At 47.5% G+C, this 20,520-nt stretch overlaps 1 protein-coding gene across 1 annotated transcript in view; it reads left to right on the top strand.

Annotated features, from left to right (window-relative positions):
* The first annotated feature begins 4,790 nt into the window (after positions 1 to 4,790).
* The window catches only part of LBP (lipopolysaccharide binding protein), a 27,541-nt gene continuing 11,811 nt past the window's right edge, over positions 4,791 to 20,520 (top strand). The window contains exons 1-7 of the mRNA XM_068565618.1: positions 4,791 to 4,958; positions 8,798 to 8,912; positions 10,072 to 10,200; positions 12,944 to 13,099; positions 13,707 to 13,770; positions 17,514 to 17,577; positions 19,933 to 20,024. Of these exons, the coding sequence (XP_068421719.1) occupies positions 4,835 to 4,958; positions 8,798 to 8,912; positions 10,072 to 10,200; positions 12,944 to 13,099; positions 13,707 to 13,770; positions 17,514 to 17,577; positions 19,933 to 20,024 (744 nt within the window). The 5' untranslated portion in view covers positions 4,791 to 4,834. The remainder of the gene's footprint in view (positions 4,959 to 8,797; positions 8,913 to 10,071; positions 10,201 to 12,943; positions 13,100 to 13,706; positions 13,771 to 17,513; positions 17,578 to 19,932; positions 20,025 to 20,520) is intronic.

The raw sequence follows: 20,520 nt of genomic DNA, 5'->3' as shown, positions 1-20,520 counted from the left end.
CTGGGTTGGGAGAGGGGGCAGCCATAGACATCAAACTCCAAAGTGCCTACAGAGCTCCAAAAAGGCAGGTCTTCACGACATCCTTCTCTTCAACTAGAGCCTATGTGCTCTGGAGTGCAGGCACCATCATAGAAAACTGCCCCGAAAATAAGAGTGAACAGAGGTATAAAATCACTGAGCTTGGAGGGAACTTGGAGCCCACTTAGTCCATTGTTCTCAAAGTACGGTCCAAGATTGGCACCACCTGGAGCTTGTTAGAAAAGCAGAGTCTCAGCTCCCAAAGGAATGTGATGAATCAGAATTTGTATTTAACAAGATCCCTGGTATATATATACATACCACAACTTCCTTATCCATTCATCCGTTGGCGGACTCTTGTTTGTTTCCATGTCTTGGCTATTGTGAATAACGCTGCAATAAACACAGGGGTGGGGCTTCCCTGGTGGCGCAGTGGTTGAGAATCTGCCTGCCAATGCAGGGGACACGGGTTCGAGCCCTGGTCTGGGAACATCCCACATGCCACGGAGCAACTAAGCCTGTGAGCCACAACTACTGAGCCTGCGCGTCTGGAGCTTGTGCTCCGCGACAAGAGAGGCCGCGACAGTGAGAGGCCCGCGCATCGCGATGAAGAGTGGCCCCCGCTCGCCGCAACTAGAGAAAGCCCTCGCACAGAAATGAAGACCTAACACAGCCAAAAATAAAAATAAATAAATAATAATTAAAAATAAATAAATAAACACAGGGGTGCAGATATCTCTTCAACATCCTGTTTTCATTTCCTTTGCATATATATCCAGAAGTGGAATTGCTGGATCATACAGCAGTTCTATTTTTAATCTTTTGAGGGACTTCCATACTCTTTCCCTAGTGGCTGTACCAATTTACATTCCCACCAGCAGTCTACAAGCATTCCCTTATCTCCACATCTGACATTTGTATATCTATACCCAATGGAATATTATTCAGCCATGAAAAAGGAGGAAATCCTGTCATTTGCAACAACATGGCCCTTGAGGGCATTATGCTAAGCAAAAAAAAAAGATAAATACTGTATGATATCGTTTATATGTGGAATCTAAAAGAGCTGAGCTCATAAAAATGAGAGTAGAATGGTGATTACTGGGAGCCTGGGGTGGGGTGGGGAGGAACTGGGGAGATGATATTTAAGGGTCCAAACTTGGAACTAGTAGATAAATAAGTCCTGTAGGTCTAATGCACAGCATCGTGATTACAGACAACAATACTGTATCATAAACTTCAAAGTTGCTAAGAAACTAGATCTTAATTATTCCCACCACAAAAAAGAAATGATAATTGTGTGCTGTGATAGAGGTGTCAGCTAACACTACAGTGATGATCATACTACAATATATAAATACATCAAGTCAACACGTTGTACAGCTTAAACTTACCTGTCAATTATGTGTCAATGAAAATAAATTTTAAAATAAAATAAATAAATGAGATCCCTGGGATCCGAGGAACACTGTCCTTGTCCAACACCTTCATCTGCATTTGGAGGCAAAGTGAGGATCAGAGAGGGGCATGGTTTACCCCGTGTCACACAGCCCATCAGGAGCAGAGCCTAGACAGGGACCCAGGCTTCCTTGCTGCCAGTGCGTCACGTGTTCTGGCTCTGTGTTTCGACACACCCTGCTTCCTTCTCTTGGACGGCTCTTGGCTCTCTCCTCTGCAAAACCACGTGTGACCTTCAAGATCCAAGAGGATATCACCTCCCTATGGAAGGTGGCCCCCAGAGACATCCTTGGTGGCAGAGTGAGGGTTGCTGTGTACTTTTAGTTCTGTCTCACAGGCTACTGTTCCCGCACAAGACCTGTTCAGACTTTGGAAAAGAATTCAGAGCTCTCCAGGAGAGGAAGGCATTTGCTACAAAAGGTCAATAACAGAAGAAATACTCAGTGTACCAACTGTGTCAATCAGGGTCTAGGCAGGAAATCAGAATCCAGCTCAGATGGTTCTTGGGATTCGAATGAAGGGGCTATTTATAGAGCTGGGGGATAGGCTTAAGGAAACCTGTGAAGGATGGGAGGCCCCCAGGAACCAGCCTCCCTAGGCTTGAAGCCACAAAGAAAGCAGTCGGGATGTCCCAGCCTGGGGGGGAGATGGGGAGGCTGGAGCCAAGGGCGAGAGGAGTGTCAAGAGTGTTGCAACCACGGCCAGACCTAAAATCCAAAGCAAGGAGGAAGCAGGGAGAAGTGCCCTGACCCTGCTCTCTTCCTGACCTCCGACCTTCTGGACTTTTGTAATCAGAACACAGTAAACACCGTTCCTGTTAAAAGGGAGAGCGTTTTCTCTGCTGTAGGACTTGATGGTGAGGGAGTGACAGCGGCTTTGGCTTTCGTGGAGGTGGATGGACAGAGTGGTAGGAGAAAAGTGCAGGGGTTCTGACCAGTGTTGGATTCATGCTGCTCCCAGGGGCCTCTGCTGGGTCCTGGGTCACGAGCAGGGACCTTGACCTGGGGGTGGGCACCTGTGGCGGTGGAGGCCGGGCCCGGGCCCATGGGGCACGCTGGCCAGCCGGGGAAGTTCTAAGGTCCAAAGCTCACTGCTATGGGAACTCCTGCCCCTGTAAACAGCCCCCAGCCTGGACATTCTCAGAACTCTGCCAGAGGAAGAGTGACATCTGTGTCCCCATGAGATCCCCACTCTCTAGACTGTCCTCCCTCGTCTCCAAGCTGGAAGGGCCCATGGGAGTCACCTGCTCTGTCCCCCTCATTTTACAGAGGGAAACTTAGGCACAGGAGGAAACAAGGCTTGCTGAGGGCCCCATGGCCAGGCAGAAGCCAGATCGGAAACTTGGTTTCCCGGCTCCCAGCCCAGCGCCCCTCCCCACCTCCGCAGGCAGAGTCCAGGGAGCAGATGCCGCCAGGCACACTGCTGCCAGGCTTTTGTCCTTGTTCTTTACTGGCCTGGAATGGCTCTTCCAAAGGCCACCTCCTCCTCATCCTTAGGGTCCCAGCTCAGCATGTCACCTCAGAGAAGCCTTCTCTGACCATCGCTTTGTAATGGCATCTCACAGATCCGGGTTCAAACCCCTGCTGGGTGACTATGGCTTAATCACTTCACCCCTCTGAGCCTCAGTTTCTTCAGCTCAAAACGAGACTTCAATACTCACCATAAAGGGCTGCTGCAGGGCCGAGAGGGGGTGTGGCGTAACCAGCATGGTGCCCCGCACATAGTAGGTGCTCAATAAATGCTGCTATCCTGCCAGTTCCCACCCGAAGCTGGAAGGATCACAGGATTCACAAGGCTCAGCCCTGCCCTCAGGAGCACTCAGGCTACTTGCAGGGGGATTGGGGGTTGGGACACAGGACCCGAAAAACCTCAGCCTGATGGACAGAAACAATAGGACACAGAGGAGCAGAGAGGCCCCAGTGTGGGCTTCCCTGCGCTCAGCGTGGGAAGTTCTGATCCCAGCCCCAAATCCAGTGCCTTTTATGACCCCCTGGGAAGAAACCCTGTTACTCCTGCCACAGTCAGTGTGTTGAGGCAGTCCAAAGACCCACCCAATTTCGAGGTGAAGACACAGAGACCCCACTTTTCGATGGAAAGAGTATCAAAGAATTTGTGGACATATTTTTAAAGTACCACAATTACAGAAAAGCAGAGAGCGGTTAATACTATGATGGAGAAAGTACAAAGGTTTCTGGGATCTCAGAGGAGGACCTTCCTCTAATCCAGGGAAATATGGAGGTGATCGGGGAAGGCTTCCTGGAGGTGGGGGCAAAACAAAACTCACGAATATAGGGAGTCCTTGGGAGGGGAGAGATCCCTACATATTAAGCACAATCCCTACTATAAATTTTGTTTCCCAAAATAAAATTTTATCTTCTTTACTTACTGCAAATACAATATATCCCAAGAAAATAAAAATTGAAATACCAGCAAACAAAAAGGTTTTCAAAACACCCATAGTCCTGCCCATCCAACCAGAAACAATCCCTCATAACTCCTTGCTAAGAATTTTCTAGACTGGCAAACGTGAGAATAGAACAAAGAAATAGAACTCCACCCTATGATGCCATTGACAATGAGACCCTCATAAGCATCTTTCTGAAGTATCAAGAGATACATTTATTTCTGCAGTCTCACTTTAAACGTATGATAGTTAGTATACCCAGTGCGCTTTTGTTGAACGCCTTAGGTTGGGTCCCACTCCGACCTTGCTGATGTCACACGGAGCAGCAAAGGGCATCCTACTGCTGTGACATATTTCCACACTGACTTAATTCTGTACTTAGAGCCAAGTTCCAGAAGTAGAATTACTGGGTCACTGGGCATGCAGGTGTTTAAGGATTTGCCAAGTTGCCTTCCAGAAAATTTTACCACTAGCAAGGCTTGAGAAGCCTGTTTTCCCATCGGGGTTGGGGAGCGGGGGTGGGACGGAGATTTCTTTTTTACATAAACTGAGGTGAGTATAACTCAGCTGGCTTGGACTCCCGGCTCTGCCACCTGCCGGGTGTGTGAGCTTGAGCCGGTGACCTGGCCTCTCTGAGCCTCAGCTTCCTTGTCTATAAAACCGGGCCTTCCTGGAAATGAACGTGGGGTCTCTTTGTGGGAACGGGGGACAGAGAGTGTCACCTGGGCCCAGGCCAACCCATCCTCTCACCCGGGACGGCGACAACAGGCTTTTAAGTATGACCCATGACCCCAACAGTGTCGCAAGCAGGTTCCAGTCACTAGGCCTCCCCTTCGGATTCCAGGAACCCGCCCCACTCAGGAGCCGCCCCAGACCTCAGGCCTCAGTTACTTAAGGGAGCTGGGCCCAGCCTAAGGCTGCGACAGACCTGGCCCAGCCCTCTGGGAACCCAGGATGGGGACCTTGGCTGGGGCCCTGTCCTCCCTCCTGCTGGGAATGATGCTCACATACACCCCCGGGGCCCTGGGTGCCAACCCTGGCCTGGTCGCCAGGATCACCGACAAGGGCTTGGAGTATGGTAAGGAGCTGCGGTTGTTGGCTGGACTTGGCTGACCCGCTTGGCCCCAGGCTGCTCTGGGTACGGCGGGGGACACAGAGGGGACTCTCTCCCTTCGGGTAATGCAGACTTCCCAGTCAGGCAAACCTGGCTCGGGTTCTAGCCTCGTCACCCAACCCCTGGGCCACTTGGGCACGTTACTTGTCTTAGCTGGGTTCCCCACTAGCCAACAGAGATAAAGATTTGGGTGCGAGTAGTTGATTTGGGAGATGGTTCCAGGAAACACCGTAGGAGAGTAGCGATGTGAGATGGGAAAGGCAAGGTGGCCAGGAGAGGCAATATGATTAAACCAGCTACCGCCTCAGTGATGGGAACAGTTCCACTGGAAAATTTTTGCTCAAGTTTGAAAACATATGCCTTAAAACTAGATGTCAGGGACTTCCCTGGCGGTCCAGTGGTTAAGACTCTGCACTTCCAATGCAGGGGGCATGGGTTTGATCCCTGGTCAGGGAACTAAGATCCCACATGCTGTGCAGCACAGCCATAAAATAAACAAAAAACAAAAAAATATATATTAAAAAAAAACAACAAAAAAAAACTAGGGACTTCCCTGGTGGCGCAGTGGTTAAGAATCCGCCTGCCAATGCAGGGCATACGGGTTTGGGCCCTGGTCCCGGAAGATCCCACATGCTGCAGAGCAACTAAGCCTGTGCGCCACAACTACTGAGCCTGCGCTCCAGAGCCCACTAGCCACAACTACTGAGCCCGCACGCCACAACTACTGAAGCCCGCGCGCCTAGAGCCCGTGCTCCGCAGCAAGAGAAGCCACCGCAATGAGAAGCCCGCGTACTGCAACGAAGAGTAGCCCCCGCTCACCGCAACTAGAGAAAGCCTGCGTGCAGCAACGAAGACCCAACGCAGCCAATAAATAAATAAATTAATTAATTAATTAATTAATTTTAAAAAACTGATGTCAGAATGGTGGTTACCACCCGGAAGGGGCACAGGGAGCCTGAAGGGGTGCTGGGAATGCCCTGCATCTTGCTCTGGGCGGCGGCTACATGGGTGCATAAACATGTAAAAATTACCTGGCAATACCTTTAAGATTAGTGCCCTTTAGGTTATACCTCTATGGATGTTATACCTCAGTTTTAAAGAATGGGCAAAAGTAGGACTATATTTTATTTTTTATTGGAATATAGATGATTTACAATATTGTGTTAGTTTCAGGTATACAGCAAACTGATTCAGGCTTTTTTTTTTTTTTTGCAGATTATATTCCATTATAGGTTATTGCAAGATACTGAATATAGTTCCCTGTGCTATACAGTAAACCCTTGTTGCGTATCTATTTTATGTGCAGCAGTCTGTATCTGTTAATCCCATACTCCTTATTTATCCCTCCCCCCACACCTTTCATAACCGTGTTTGTTTTCTATGTCTGTGAGTTTGTTTCTGTTTTGCATATTGATTCATTTGTAGTATTTTTTTAAAAGATGCTAAAACAAAGCCTCAGAAATAATCTGTCCAAGGGGCAAGGGATCTAGGGTATTTATACACCGCTCCCCTCAGTACTAGATGGAGGGCTGCTCCTCACATTTATGGAGGCTCAATTGCCTTATCTGTTCACTGGGGTAATAACATTCCCTCAGGTAGAGTCGTTGGGAGCCCAGATTGGCTGGGGACAGAGAGGGAAATCAAGGAAGGGTTCTTGGAGGAGGTGAGGTAGAAAAGATACGTTAACCAGGGACAAGAGATAGCATTTTGGCAGAGAGACTGGCTCATGCATTTGCTGGAGGGAGGACTGCAAAGTGGTATGAGGCGGAGTCGGGGAGACCCCTGGTCATCTGTGTACACACACCCTCCCTGAGGGCAGAATCCTGGGTCTCTCATACCTCAAATAAACAGAAAGTCCTAGCGAATGCTGTTTATATTTAAACCCTAGATCAGGCAAAATTTGCCTTTTGCTCCTTTCCACTGTGTAAATGTAACCAGTCCTCCAGAGTTGGACATTTTGGTCCTTTCCATATTTTTAATGACATAAACCCTGCATTTACTGAGTACCTGATGTGTCAGGCACCAAGCAAGGGTGCTTTTTTAAAAAAATTAAATTAAATTAATTAATTTATTTATTTTTAACATCTTTATTGGAGTATAATTGCTTTACATTGCTATGTTAATTTCTGCTGTATAACAAAGTGAACCAGCTATACATATACATATATCCCCACATCCCCTCCCTCTTGCGTCTCCCTCCCATCCTCCTTATCCCACCCCTCTAGGTGGTCACAAAGCATGAGCTGATCTCCCTGTGCTATGCGGCTCCTTCCCACTAGCTAGCTATTTTACATTTGGTAGTGTATATATGTCCATGCCACTCTCTCACTTCGTCCCAGCTTACCCTTCCCCCTCTCCGTGTCCTCAAGTCCATTCTCTACGTCTGTGTCTTTATTCCTGTCCTGCCCCTAGGTTCTTCAGAATCATTTTTTTTTTTTAGATTCCATACATATGTTAGCATACGGTATTTGTTTTTCTCTTTCTGACTTACTTCACTCTGTATGACAGACTCTAGGTCCATCCACCTCACTACAAATAACTCAATTTCGTTTCCTTTTATGGCTGAGTAATGTTTCAGTGTATACATGTGCCACATCTTTATCCATTCATCTGTCAATGGACACTTAGGTTGCTTCCATGTCCTGGCTATTGTAAATAGAACTGCAGTGAATATTGTGGTACATGACTCTTTTTGAATTATGGTTTTCTCAGGGTATATGCCCAGCAGTGGGATTGCTGGGTCATATGGTAGTTCTATTTTTAGTTTTTTAAGGAACCTCTATACTGTTCTCAATAGTGGCTGTATCAATTTACATTCCCACCAACAGTGCAGGAGGGTTCCCTTTTCTCCACACCCTCTCCAGCATTTATTGTTTGTAGATATTTTGATGATGGCCATTCTGACCGGTGTGAGGTGATACCTCATTGTAGTTTTGATTTGCATTTCTGTAATGATTAGTGATGTTGAGCATCCTTTCATGTGTTTGTTGGCAATCTGTGTATCTTCTTTGGAGAAATGTCTGTTTAGGTCTTCTGCCCATTTTTGGCCTGGGTTGTTTGTTTTTTTGATATTGAGCTGCATGAGCTGCTTGTATATTTTAGAGATTAATCCTTTGTCAGTGGCTTCATTTGCAAATATTTTCTCCCATTCTGAGTGTTGTCTTTTCATCTTGTTTATGGTTTCCTTTGCTGTGCAAAAGCTTTTAAGTTTCATTAGGTCCCATTTGTTTATTTTTGTTTTTATTTCCATTTCTCTAGGAGGTGGGTCAAAAAGGATAAGCAAGGGTGCTTTTTATCCTGTCAGCCCCTTTTTGCTTTGCAATGATCTCTTTTAACCCTCATGCCACCCCAGTGAGGAAAGTATTATTATCATTGCTATTTGACAGACAGAGAACACCAAGGTTGAAAACTTGCTCAAGGTCACCCACCTAGAAAGGTTGCCAACACCAGAATCCTAGCCCTAAAATCCTTACAGTCGCTTCTACACAGGCTAGATGCCATGAAGGACAGGAAAGAGGGCCACCCACCAAGCACACAGCACTCCTCCCTCTCGGAGCTGCTGACAAAGGCATTGTTTCCTCATCCATAACATGGGCATGAACATAACTACCCCACCAGAAATGCAGTGATGCTCCTGAGTGTTTCTCTTGCTACTTGGTGCTCTAGAGGGGCTCAATAACCTGCAACTGTAATTAATGCTAATCAGGAAGTCGACCTCTTTCCCCAGGGCAGGTGTGAGCCACTGAAGGGTTTAGAGGGAGGCAGGCTGACTAAGCTGACTCCCAGCTTTTTCCCATCCACAGTGGCCCAAGAGGAGCTGGTGGCTCTGCAGAGTAAACTGCATGATATCACACTGCCCGACTTCAGTGGGGACGTCAAGATCAAATACATCGGCAATGCGCACTATGACTTCCACAGGTGGGGCTCTGAGGTGACTGGGCAGGGGCCGAGGGGGTCCGGAGAGGAAGGGAGGGAGAGCCCTAGGACTGGCTCGGGACTTCTCTGGGGCAGACGGTGGGATGGTTCCTCGCAGAATTCAGAGGGAAGTTCTGGGAGGAACTTGGGCCCCTTCATTCATTCATACAACAAATATTAATGAAGACCCGCTAGCTGTGTGACCTGAGCCTCAGCTTCCTTATCTGTAAAATGGGGATAACTTGCTACCTCTTTGGAGGGATAATCCAGGCTCTGGCCTGGCCACTGGATGTAGCCTGGAAGGGAAGATAGACCTTAAACATTGTTTTAAAAAAACCTTAAATTTTAGATGTAGTAGCCCTCTTAGCCCTGAGGTTGGCACATCTGGAGGAGTCAGCTAAAGTTTCCTGGACGCGGTGGCATTTGAGCTGAGTCTTCAAAGGATATTTAGACCTGAGCAGCTGATGCTTTTTTAAAAAAAGGCATCAAACACTTTTTTGAAGGATTGACAATGGAGCGGGGGCAATTGAGCCCACAGCTCGTCACGCACTTCTCTGCTCACCACTGATGGCTTCATTCAGTCCTTTTTTGATTCAGTCCATCAGTAAACATCTATTGGGCACCTACTGTGTACCGGGCAAAGAAGATGGTACTTGACCATTCTTTTCCCACTGATGGCTCCACAATACATGTCATCTTGGTTTGCTTCTCCCAGCCCTTCTGTGTCTCTTCTTGAGGCTGCCTTCGGCCTTCTCTGAATCTGATTCCCCCACCTGGAGGTGTGGAGGAAAGGGATGATGGGGTGCATCTATGCACCCTACTCAGGACCCCAGCCAGGGGCACATGAGCTCTGATCCTGACTGCGCAGCTCTGGGCAAATGCATCCCTTCTGAGAGGTTCTATGTCCCCCTCTGTAAAAAGGGAACCTGAACAGTGCTGAACTCCTCTGTGAGACAAACTGACATAATGCATGTAAAATACTTGACATGGCTGCCTGGTCAGTGCAGGGCACACAGCAGGTAAGTGTGGGGAGCCAGAAGCCTGCCTGATGCAGGCTCAGCTGGCCTAGTCCCCGTAGGATGGGGGCGAGAGCCAGACCCCTGCTGAGGCTGGACCTGCCTCTGCCTCCGGGCTGATGCCGCTTCTGTGGGTCTCTCTCCAGCCTGGACATCCACAGCTGTGAGCTGCTCGGCTCTGCTCTGAAGCCCCTCCCCAGCCATGGCCTGCATTTCTCCATCTCCGACTCCTTCATCAGAGTCAAGGGCAAGTGGAAGGTGCGCAAGCGGATACTGTAAGTTGACTCTGCTTCCAGGCCCTCGGAACCTTGGCTTTGGCTTTCATTCCACCCTTCTTGGGTCCAAGGTGTTCCTAGCTTCCCCCATAGCAGACCCCAAGGCAAGAATTCAAGTGCAAGTACTTTATCTGGGGAGCGACCTAAGGAAACATAGAGGAGGTGTGCAGAAGTGAGGTGGGGAAGAAGGAGGTCGGCTTGGCAGCTACTGGAGCTCAACCCTCCCAGGGACCCCTGGGGACAGTGTAGGCAGAGCACACCTCTGAGGTACCCCAACCTCCTGTTTGCCATTGGTCAGGGGTAGCTCTCAGGGGCATGACCTCTCCAGCACTTTGAACTGTTCTCTGACCTCTGAGGTCCTTGGATGGAAGGTGGGTTAGTCTCCTTGGGCTGCCATAATGAAATGTCACAGGCTAGGGGGTTCAACAACTGAAATTTATTTTCTCACACTTCTGGAGGCTGGAAGTCCAAGATCAAGATGTGGGCAGGTTTAGTTTCTTCTGAGACTTCTTTCCTGGGCTTGCAGATGGCTGCTCTGTTGCCATGTCTGCACATGGTCATCCCTCCATGAGCCTGCATCCCTGGTGCTTCTCTGTGTGTCCAAATCTCCTCTTCTTAGAATGACAGATTGGACTCTAGCCCACCCTAATGGTCTCATTTTAACTGAATCACTGTCTCAAACACAGTCACATTCTGGTTACTGAGGGACCTTCAACATTTGAATCTGGGGGGACACAATTCAGCCCATAACAGGAGGGCAACTATGGGCGACCTGCCCTGTCCTACACAGTGGCCTCTGGCCACATGTCCTTACTGAATACATGAAAAGTGGCTGGAACAAATGGGGATCTGTCGTAAGTGTAAAACACCAGAGTTGAAGATTCAGCACAAAAAAAGAACATAAGAAATCTCGTTAATAATTTTTACATTGATCACATGTTGAAATGATAATCATATTAAATGATGATTCACTTTTAATGAATCATTAAAATGATTCATTTTAATCACTATTAAAATGATTCTCACCTTTTTCCTTTTGCTTTTTTTAATGTGGCTACTAGAAAATTTTAAATTACCCATGTAGTTCACATTCTATTTCTGTTGGACAACACTGCTTTAGAAAGATGCTCAGTATATAGGTCACCTATATTTGCATATTTATTCAATTTACATGACAGGAATCAGGCCATACTCTTCAAGATCTCTTATATGAGCATATGAATATCTACCTCATTCTTTTTTTTAAACTTTTTTTTAATGTAACTTTTTTTAAGATTTTTTTTTTTTCATGTGGACCACTTTTAAAGTCTTTATTGAATTTGTTACAATATTGCTTCTGTTTTATGTTTTGGTTTTTTGGCCACGAGGCATGTGGGATCTTAACTCCCTGACCAGGGATCAAACCCGCACCCTCTGCATTGGAAGGGGAAGTCTTAACCACTGGACCTCCAGGGAAGTCCTTGTAATATTTTTATTGAGGTGAAATTCACATAACATGAAATTAACCATTTTAAAGTATACAATTCAGTGGCATCTAGTACATTCACAGTGTTGTGCAACCACCACCTCTACCTAGTCCTACAATATTTCCATCACCCCAAAAGATGTTCCATACCTATTAAGCACTAACTCCCCATTTCCCCCTCCCCCAGCCCTGGGCCACCACCGACCCGCCTCTGTCTCTATGGATTTGCCAATCCAGGACATATAAATGAAATCGTATAGTATGTGACATTTTGTTTCTGACTTTTGTCATGTAGCATAATATTTTTGAGGTTCATCCACACTACAGCATGCATCAGTGCTTTATTCTTTTGTATGGATGGGTAATATTTCACTGTATAACTAGACCACATTTGGCTTCATTCTTTTTAAAGGCTGCATAGCATAGATGCCCACAACTTACTGAACCTATCCCAACTAGTTGACATTTAAGGTTGTTTCCTCACTTCTTGCTATTAGCCATGATGCTTCAGTGAGCTGCCCCACACATATATCTTGACTGGACGAGCCACAGAGTAAAGACTTAGAAGTAAAATTACTGGGCCAAAGATTTGTGGTTAAAATCAGGATAGATCCCACCAGTTTGTGTTCTAGATGTGCTTTCCCAACCAGTGTTTTGTTTTCCCATATCTTCACAAGCACTGGGTATGAAAACTTCTAAACTTTTTAACAACCTGTTAGGTGAAAACTGGCATCATTGTTATTTTCATTTTTAATAACTTCTCATGTGCTTATTTGCAATTGAACTTCCTGTTCATATCTTTGATCTCTTTTTTTTCCTTTTGTGCTCTCCTTATTTCTTTGTATAGGCTTGTTCTTTGTGTGTTAAGGAAATTAACGCATATATTAGCTCACATGTCACGGAAATTAGCTCTTTGCCTGGATCAAGATGCAATTTTTTTTTACTTTGCATATGCAATTTTTTTGTTGTTGTTCACGAAAGTTTTAATTTTCAGTGCTGGCCAGTTTATCCACCATTTCCTTTATGGCTTCTGAGACTTGGATCTAACCTAGAAAGGCTTTTGCCCATCCCTGACCATAAGTAAATGAACCCAAGCTTTCTTCTTGATCTTTTATGGTCTTATTTGTAATAAATCTTTGCTTTGTAATAAATATTTGTAATTAAATTTTTACTGCAGCTTCACTTATTTGGGGGTAAGAATTGAGATTTATATTTTCCCCCCAAATGGTGGCCGACCCTAGTCTAGGAATCAATTACTACTTCTCTTATCTCCTCTAGGAAACTGGACGGCTCCTTTGACGTGAAGGTCAAGGGCATCACCATTTCAGTCAATCTCCTCTTGGGCAGCGAGCCCTCTGGGAGACCCAAGGTCGCTGTTTCTAGCTGCAGCAGCCCCATCCATGATGTGGAGGTGCACATGTCGGGAGATTTGGGGTAGGTCACCATCGGGACACTGACCAGCTTGACCCCTGGCTGCAGCCAGAGGCCCATCCAGCCCAGGGCCTGGCCACCGATAAGCATGAGGGTCCAGGCGTAATGCATGGGTATATCACGTGCACTTGGAGGTAATTCTTTGGGGGACCTGCTGAGATTAACAGAAGCAGATATAAGCTCGGAGTACTGGTGTGCCATTTCCACCAAAAAACAAACTTCACCACCAACAGGCAAGTGCAACTTGGCTACTGAAGGAACACAAAGACTTTTGGCCAAAGGAGAGTTTGTGGAAAATATATAAACCCTTGAGCAAGTCTCTTCAAGTCTCAGTTTTGTTGATTAGAAAAACATGGATTCTCCAGCCCCTGCCCCAAATCTACTGACTTTGGGGCACAGCAGGGGGCTGGGATGCCAGATGCACTGAATCAGTGAGTGTGCTGGAACTGGGACTCTGCATATTCGTCCCATCCAGGATTCTGGGACCCAGCAGGGGACCAGAATGGGGTGGGGAGGGCTCCCTTGGGGACTGGCCTGGCTCTCCCTACTGCCCCACTGTCCCTGCACTCAGTGGCACACAGCTGATCGTCCACCGTGCTTCTCTCCCCAGGTGGTTGCTGAATCTCTTCCACCATCAGATCGAGTCCAAGTTCCGAAGAGTATTGGAGAGCAAGGTAAGAATGTCCAAGTGGCTGGCACTGCCGAGCCACTCAAGGGGCTGGGCCCAAGTCCTTAATGGGCTCTGGCCTTGAACAGCCCTAGGGGCTGGCCCAGGCACACTTGGGCTCAAGGCCCAGAGAGGACAAATCAAGGTCATGAAGCTGGTGTGTGGCAAAGCTGGGGGCAAAATGTAGGTCTCTGGACTCCGAGTCTATCCAGTTAGACAGAAAATGGTTAGATGCTTGGCCAAGGGTAAAGCAGCAGGGGCCAAATGGAGACGCCTGCTTGGCCTTGCTCACCGCCCGCCCCGGCCCTGCAGGCCACAAACGCAAAAAAGAAAATCAACACTTAGGTGCCTGCAGAGACCAAGCAGGAAACTTTGGGAGTGTGTGGACCAGGTGGGAGTTCTGGTTCCTACCTGGGCGATGAGCACCTGCTTTGTACGCGCGGAAGCAGCAACAGAGTGTCAGTTCTTCCCATTAAAAAATTATGTGAAATCTCCAAATTTTGGAATCTCTGGCTCAAAGAAAGAGGTTTCATGTTAACTTTCAGTTTTCCCACTCACTCACTTCACCCCAAGATCCCATTTCTGGGGTATCATATACCTGGAGCTGTGTCTGTAGCAATGACTGTGCTTGGGAAGGAGAAAGTAACAAAGGAGGAAAAAACACGCGCACACACCGCTCTTGGTTCAACATCTGGTTTGGCTTTGAGTGCCTCCTGGTGGTTGAAGAGAGAATAGCATGCAGACCCCACAGATTGGATGCAGCAAGCTGCCTTCTGTTCCTTGTCTTATCCTGGTGTCCTGGGGTCTAGGTGAGCTTGGGAAATATGCCAGCCTCCTTCTCAAGCACCCCATCGCCAATTGCCACGTTGCCATGCCTTTCTGAGTGGGACATAATATTCTTCAGTGGTTTAGATTTATACTCCCCTGTTGATGATGGAGATAATAATGATTAATAATAATAATGTATAAAAATAGTACCATATTACAATTAATAATAATATAATAATTATCAGGGTAATAAGTTACCCTGATATATTATTTTGATAAATTAATATAATTAATGTTATACAGAATGTGTCACTGTATAACTATTCTTATTTGTAATAATAATGGTGGCTATTTGTTGAGCCTGTGGTTTGGCTAAGAGTACTGTACTAATCACTTCACATAGGCAATGCCGCTGGATCTTAACCACAGCCTCTGAAGGAGATACCGTTTCCCACATTTGACAGAGAAGGCTCTGAGCGTGGAGTAACTTGTTCAGTGGTCACCTTGTTGACAAGAGGCTAGATCAGGATTTGAATTTCCTGGAGCTTGGAGCAGCTTGTACCAAAGGCCTTGCAGGGGCTGGTGTCTCAGGAAAGATGGAGATCTCCCCTGACCCCTGATCTTTTTTTTTTTAATTAATTAATTTATTTATTTTAGCTGCGTTGGGTCTTTGTTGCTGTGCGTGGGCTTTCTCTAGTTGCGGTGAGCGGGGGCTACTCTTCGTTGTGGTGCGCGGGCTTCTCGTTGCAGTGGTTTCACTTGTTGCAGAGCACGGGCTCTAGGCGCACGGGCTTCAGTAGTTGTGGCACATGGGCTCATTAGTTGTGGCTCGCGGGCTCTAGAGCGCAGGCTCAGTAGTTGTGGCGCACGGGCTTAGTTGCTCAGCCGCATGTGGGATGTTCCCGGACCAGGGCTCGAACCCATGTCCCCTGCATTGGCAGGCAGATTCTTAACCACTGCGCCACCAGGGAAGTCCTGACTCCTGATCTTTATAGGGCTTCAGAAATCTTCTCCCAGGACAACTAAGTGCCTGGTGCAGTACCGCTCGGATTCCCCATTCAGGGAGGGCTGTGGTATCTGACTGGCAGGGCTAAGAATAATGAGTCCTTGCTGAGTGCTTACTCTCTGGGCCATATACACTCATCATCTTATAACCTCACCCCACCCCCCGCCAAACACCCTGGAAAGCACTGGGCCTTGTCACTGTATCCTGAGGTGAGGACCCCAAAGCAGAGAGAGATTCTGCAAAGGTCACACAGCCAGTGGAGACTTAGCAGGATTTGAACCCAGGTTTTCAGACTTCCCTACTACACCCTTAACCACTGCCCCAACCTGCCTCTCTGGGAGACCTTACTGCGTGTCTGGAGCTGAAGCACCTGAAGGCCTCCCTTCCCCCATTGGGTGAGGTCGACAGAGTTTCCTGGCTCCTTTGAAACCAGCCATGAAGGTTCCTCACCACCTCTTTGCTTTATTTCTGGCAGCTCCCCACTACCAAACTCTTCTCCCAGAAACTGGGCCAGCTGCAAAGGGAGGTGAAGATTTCACCCCTTGTCTGCCCAACCCCCAGCTTAGTCCTTCCCCACAACCCTGTGCCTGGTTTATGCCTGCTCACCCTTTAGCTTGCCCTTAAAATGCCACCTCTTCAAAGGAGCCGTCGGTGACCCCCTCACTAGGCCAGGGCCCCATCCATGCTCTTGGACCCCCCTGCCCACATGCCCCTCCGCTGTATCTGTGCATCCGTTTGCACCATAGGTGATAGATGGTTAATCAAAAAAACTGTTTAAAGTGAGGACTCACTCACGCACACCTGAACAAAGAAAATATTTACATATGAATCCAAATGTTTTAAGATACAGTAAATGTAAATTCAGTTGACCTAGGCCCGGAACTGTTCTTTGTAAACAGTCTCTTGATTGGCATTGCACTGTCCCTCTTTCATTCAACATGCATCTGCTACAAATTCCAGCTCAGACTTCTTTAACCACAATGAGAATCTAAAGACATTTGCAAAGCAGTCCCAATGCAGAATCCTTCTAGATTTTTATGATTGTCTTCCTTGTAAGCTTTTCTGGTCCACACCAATTTACCAGCATTTTCTTTAAGCAACTCACCTTTCCAAAACACTTACCATAGGTTTTTGGGAATTCCCTGGTGGTCCAGTGGTTTGAACTCCGTGCTTTCACTGCCGAGGGTGTAGATTTGATCCCTGGTCAGGGCACTAAGATTCCTCAAGCCATGAGGCATGGCCAAAAAAAAAAAAAAAAAGAAGGAAAGAAAACATAGGTTTTCAGAGAAACAACTCTTGTCTCAGTCATATTTCATGGGTTTACATAAGAAATAATTTGAGTGATTGCAATAACAAGGAAAGCAAACAGGTTAGAGAACACACATTTCCTTTTCTTGAGAAGCACGCAGCTCAACTGGGGCAAAAAATTCTGAGTGCTTAGTGTGTGTGGTAGTCTGCTGGATGAGAGGGTTCAGTCTTCCATGGGCAGCAGGGGACATGGGGACTAATGATCAATCCAGCTAACCTGTTAAGTGATGACATTTAAGAAGTATCTGCGTTAAGTATACACTTATTTGTGTGGCTATTGCTACTTATTGTCTAGTTCTGCTATTTCAACTCTAGACCCTGGGAGACCAGGGCATCCCAAAGGAAAAGGTCCTTCATGATGGAGTTTCAGGTGGTGCCTCTAGCCATGTCCCCTCATCCGCTGCTTAGGTGACTACCTAGCTCCGATTTCCAGTCCTGGGATGGACTTTGACAGGTCCAACTGGACCCTATTGGGGTCTACATGGGGGCCGACATGTTTTTGATCATTTCTACTTTCTCAGTACCTGGCACATCATAAGCACTTATACATTTTTGTAGAATCAATGACCAATTAGCAAATAAGTGAAATAATGGAACTAAAGCAATTAGCACAGGGCCAGACCAAAGCCAGGGAACTCACTCAGGCTTTCTCTTCCCATATTTTTCAGATTTGCAAAATAATCCAGGACTCGGTGACCTCTGACCTACAGCCTTATCTCCAAACTCTGCCAGGTAGGACACCCCACCCATCCCTGGGATACTTGATTTTTACTAATTTTTACAAGTGCGTACATGTTCCTTATAAAACCTTACATGGAATAGAAGTGTTGAAAGTTAAAATTAAAATCCCCTTTTCTCCCCATATTTTCTTCCAAGAGGTAACCTCTGTTTTGCGTGTATACTCTCAGATATTTCCTTTGAATGTACAAATATAAATATACACATACATAAGCATATGACTATGCATTCACATATGTATTCCTTTTGTTCATGAATATGCACAATTATGAATATATATTTTAGTCTATAATAATAGAGACATTGTTCTTTTGTAACTTGTATACTTTGGAGATCTTTTTACATCAGCACATATAAATTGATCTCATTTTTTAAAGCTTTTGTGTAGAAGTTAATACAGAGAGAAAAGTGCTCAAATCATAAGTGAAGAGTTTTTAGAAATTTTTCACGAACTGATCACACGCACGTACCAGCTTCCAGATCAATATACAGAAGACGACTGGCCTTTCAGAGTCCTCTCGTGTCTCCTTCTGACACTACCCACCCCTCAGGGTGACCACCAACCCAGCTTCTCCCAGAAAAGATTAGTTTTGCACTTTGTACATCAATGGAACCATACAGTAGAGTCTTTTATCAAGAGCTGGAGGCTTTCTCTATTCAACTTTTTTTTTTAAAGGATACACATTTTATTTATTTATTTATTTCTATTTATTTTATTTATTTATTTTTGGCTGCGTTGGATCTTTGTTGCTGCGTGCGGGCTTTCTCTAGTTGCAGCGAGCGGGGGCTACTCCTCGTTGCCGTGCGCGGGCTTCTTATTGCGGTGTCTCCTCTTGTTGCGGAGCACGGGCTCTAGGCGCACGGGTTTCAGTAGTTGTGGCACGTGGGCTCAGTAGTTGTGCCGCACGGACTTAGTTGCTCCGCGACATGTGGGATCTTCCCAGACCAGGGATCGAACCCATGTCCCCTGCACTGGCAGGCGGATTCTTAACCACTGCGCCACCAGGGAAGCCCTATTCAACTTTAAAATATGAGGTCAATCCATATTGTTGCATATCGTGAGTTCATTCATTCTCCTGCTGTGTAATCCACTGTGTCCACGTCTCTCCATTTATTTATCTATTGTACTATTGAAGGCCATTTGGGTAGTTCCAGTTTTAGACCATTGTGGGTAGGTGCTGTGAACATTCTAGCTCCTGTGGATGCACATCTTTGGGTACATACCCAGGAGAGAAATTACAGGTTCTTGTGGTGCGCATAGGTTCAGCCTTACCAGATCCTGCCAAACAGTTTTCCAAAGTGGTTTTAATAGACCTCATTTTTTTTTTTTTTTTTTTGGCCACGCCACGTGGCTTGCAGGATCTTAGTTCCCTGACCAGGGATTGAACCCATGCCCCCTGCAGTGGAAGCACGGAGTCCTAACTACTGGACCACCAGGGAATTCATTTTAATAGCTGCATAGTGTTCTATCTTAACGGATGTCTCCATTTATTTAATAAGTCCCCAGCTGCTGGATAGGTAGGTTTGCTGCCGTCCTTTGCTGTTGCCAACAGTGGGGCAGGGAGCGCCTCACACCACCTCTTCCCCTTCACATGTAGCAAGTGGAGGCCCCGGATCTAGGCTACACACATAAAGTTGGCAGAAACAGGCCCTGGCAAATTGTTGAGGTGTTCTCTCATGCCTTGGCCCCCAGGTCCTCCACACTCACCTGTTGACATTCCCCTTCGGCAGAGACCCAGGCAAGCACAGACACCCAAGTGCTTGGGACAGAAAACTCCCGTCCCTCCAGGGCCTTGGAGGGAGTCTCTGGGCCCTTTGGACACGGCCCAGCCTTCCTGGTTATTTGGTTCGTACTGGTAGGAGGCTGGTTTCCCGGAAGATCAAGGTCTTGGTTGTAAACCTGGGGAGCAATAGCTTCGGCTGAAGAATTTTTCCTATTGTGTGGCTTCCTAGGTGTGGAAGGGCTGCCAGACCTGAGTTCCTCCTGCCCTCAGGGTATGTGTGTGTGTGTCTATGTGTCTGTGTGTGTGTGTGACTGTGTGTCTGAGTATGTGAGACTCTGGAAACTGCTCAGGCTCTGGGCTAAGCATACCAGCCCCCTTGTGGCTAAATCACCAGTGGAACCGAAGAACCCATGTCATCTCTTTCTTGGCAAAGGAGCTCTTTGCCCCCAGCACTGGGCTGGGTGGAGGGGCTTAAGGTGGAGGGGCAGGGGCCTCTGAAGAAAGTCACAGAGAGTGTGGGTCAGCCAGAGCCCTCACCCCTTCTCCCTCGCCGGCCTCCTAATTCTGCCGTTCCCCCCCCCCCCCCCCCCCCCCCCCCCCCCCCCCCCCCCCCCCCCGTTCACAGTCACCATGGAGATGGACATTTTCGCTGGGATTGATTACAGCTTAATGGAGGCCCCTCAGGCAACAGCGGAAATACTGGACGTGATGCTTAAGGTAAAAGGGTCTGGGGCGGGGGGGGGGTGGGGGGGGGGGGTGGGGGGGGGGTGGGGGATTGGGCGGGTCCAGGCCCGGTGTGGCGTCGCCTCAGGGTCAACCCTTCCTCGGGCCTCTTGTTCTCCTGGCTTCAGATCTGTCCTCATCTCCCCGTGGTTCCCCCTGTGTCAAGGGCAGGGCGATATGGATTGCTGCGGGGTGTTCCCAGAGCCAGAATCCTCCCACGGTGTCTTTTTTTGTTGTTGTTGTGCCGGGTCTTCGTTGCGGTGCGCGGGCTTCTCATTGCGTTGGCTTCTCTTGTTGCGCAGCATGGGCTCTAGAGCACAGGCTCAGTAGCTGTGTCGCACGGCTTAGTTGCTCCGCGACGTGTGGGATCTTCCCGGACCAGGGCTCGAACCTGTGTTCCCTGCATTGGCAGGTGGATTCCTAACCACTGCGCCACGAGGGAAGCCCCTCCCACGCTGTCTTACATCACTTAGGCCTTGAAACTTCCCTA

The sequence above is a fragment of the Eschrichtius robustus genome, chromosome 16 (assembly GCF_028021215.1).
Source record: "Eschrichtius robustus isolate mEscRob2 chromosome 16, mEscRob2.pri, whole genome shotgun sequence".
In the NCBI taxonomy this organism is placed as follows: Eukaryota; Metazoa; Chordata; class Mammalia; order Artiodactyla; family Eschrichtiidae; genus Eschrichtius; species Eschrichtius robustus.
This window is presented reverse-complemented; position numbering and strand designations above follow the sequence as displayed.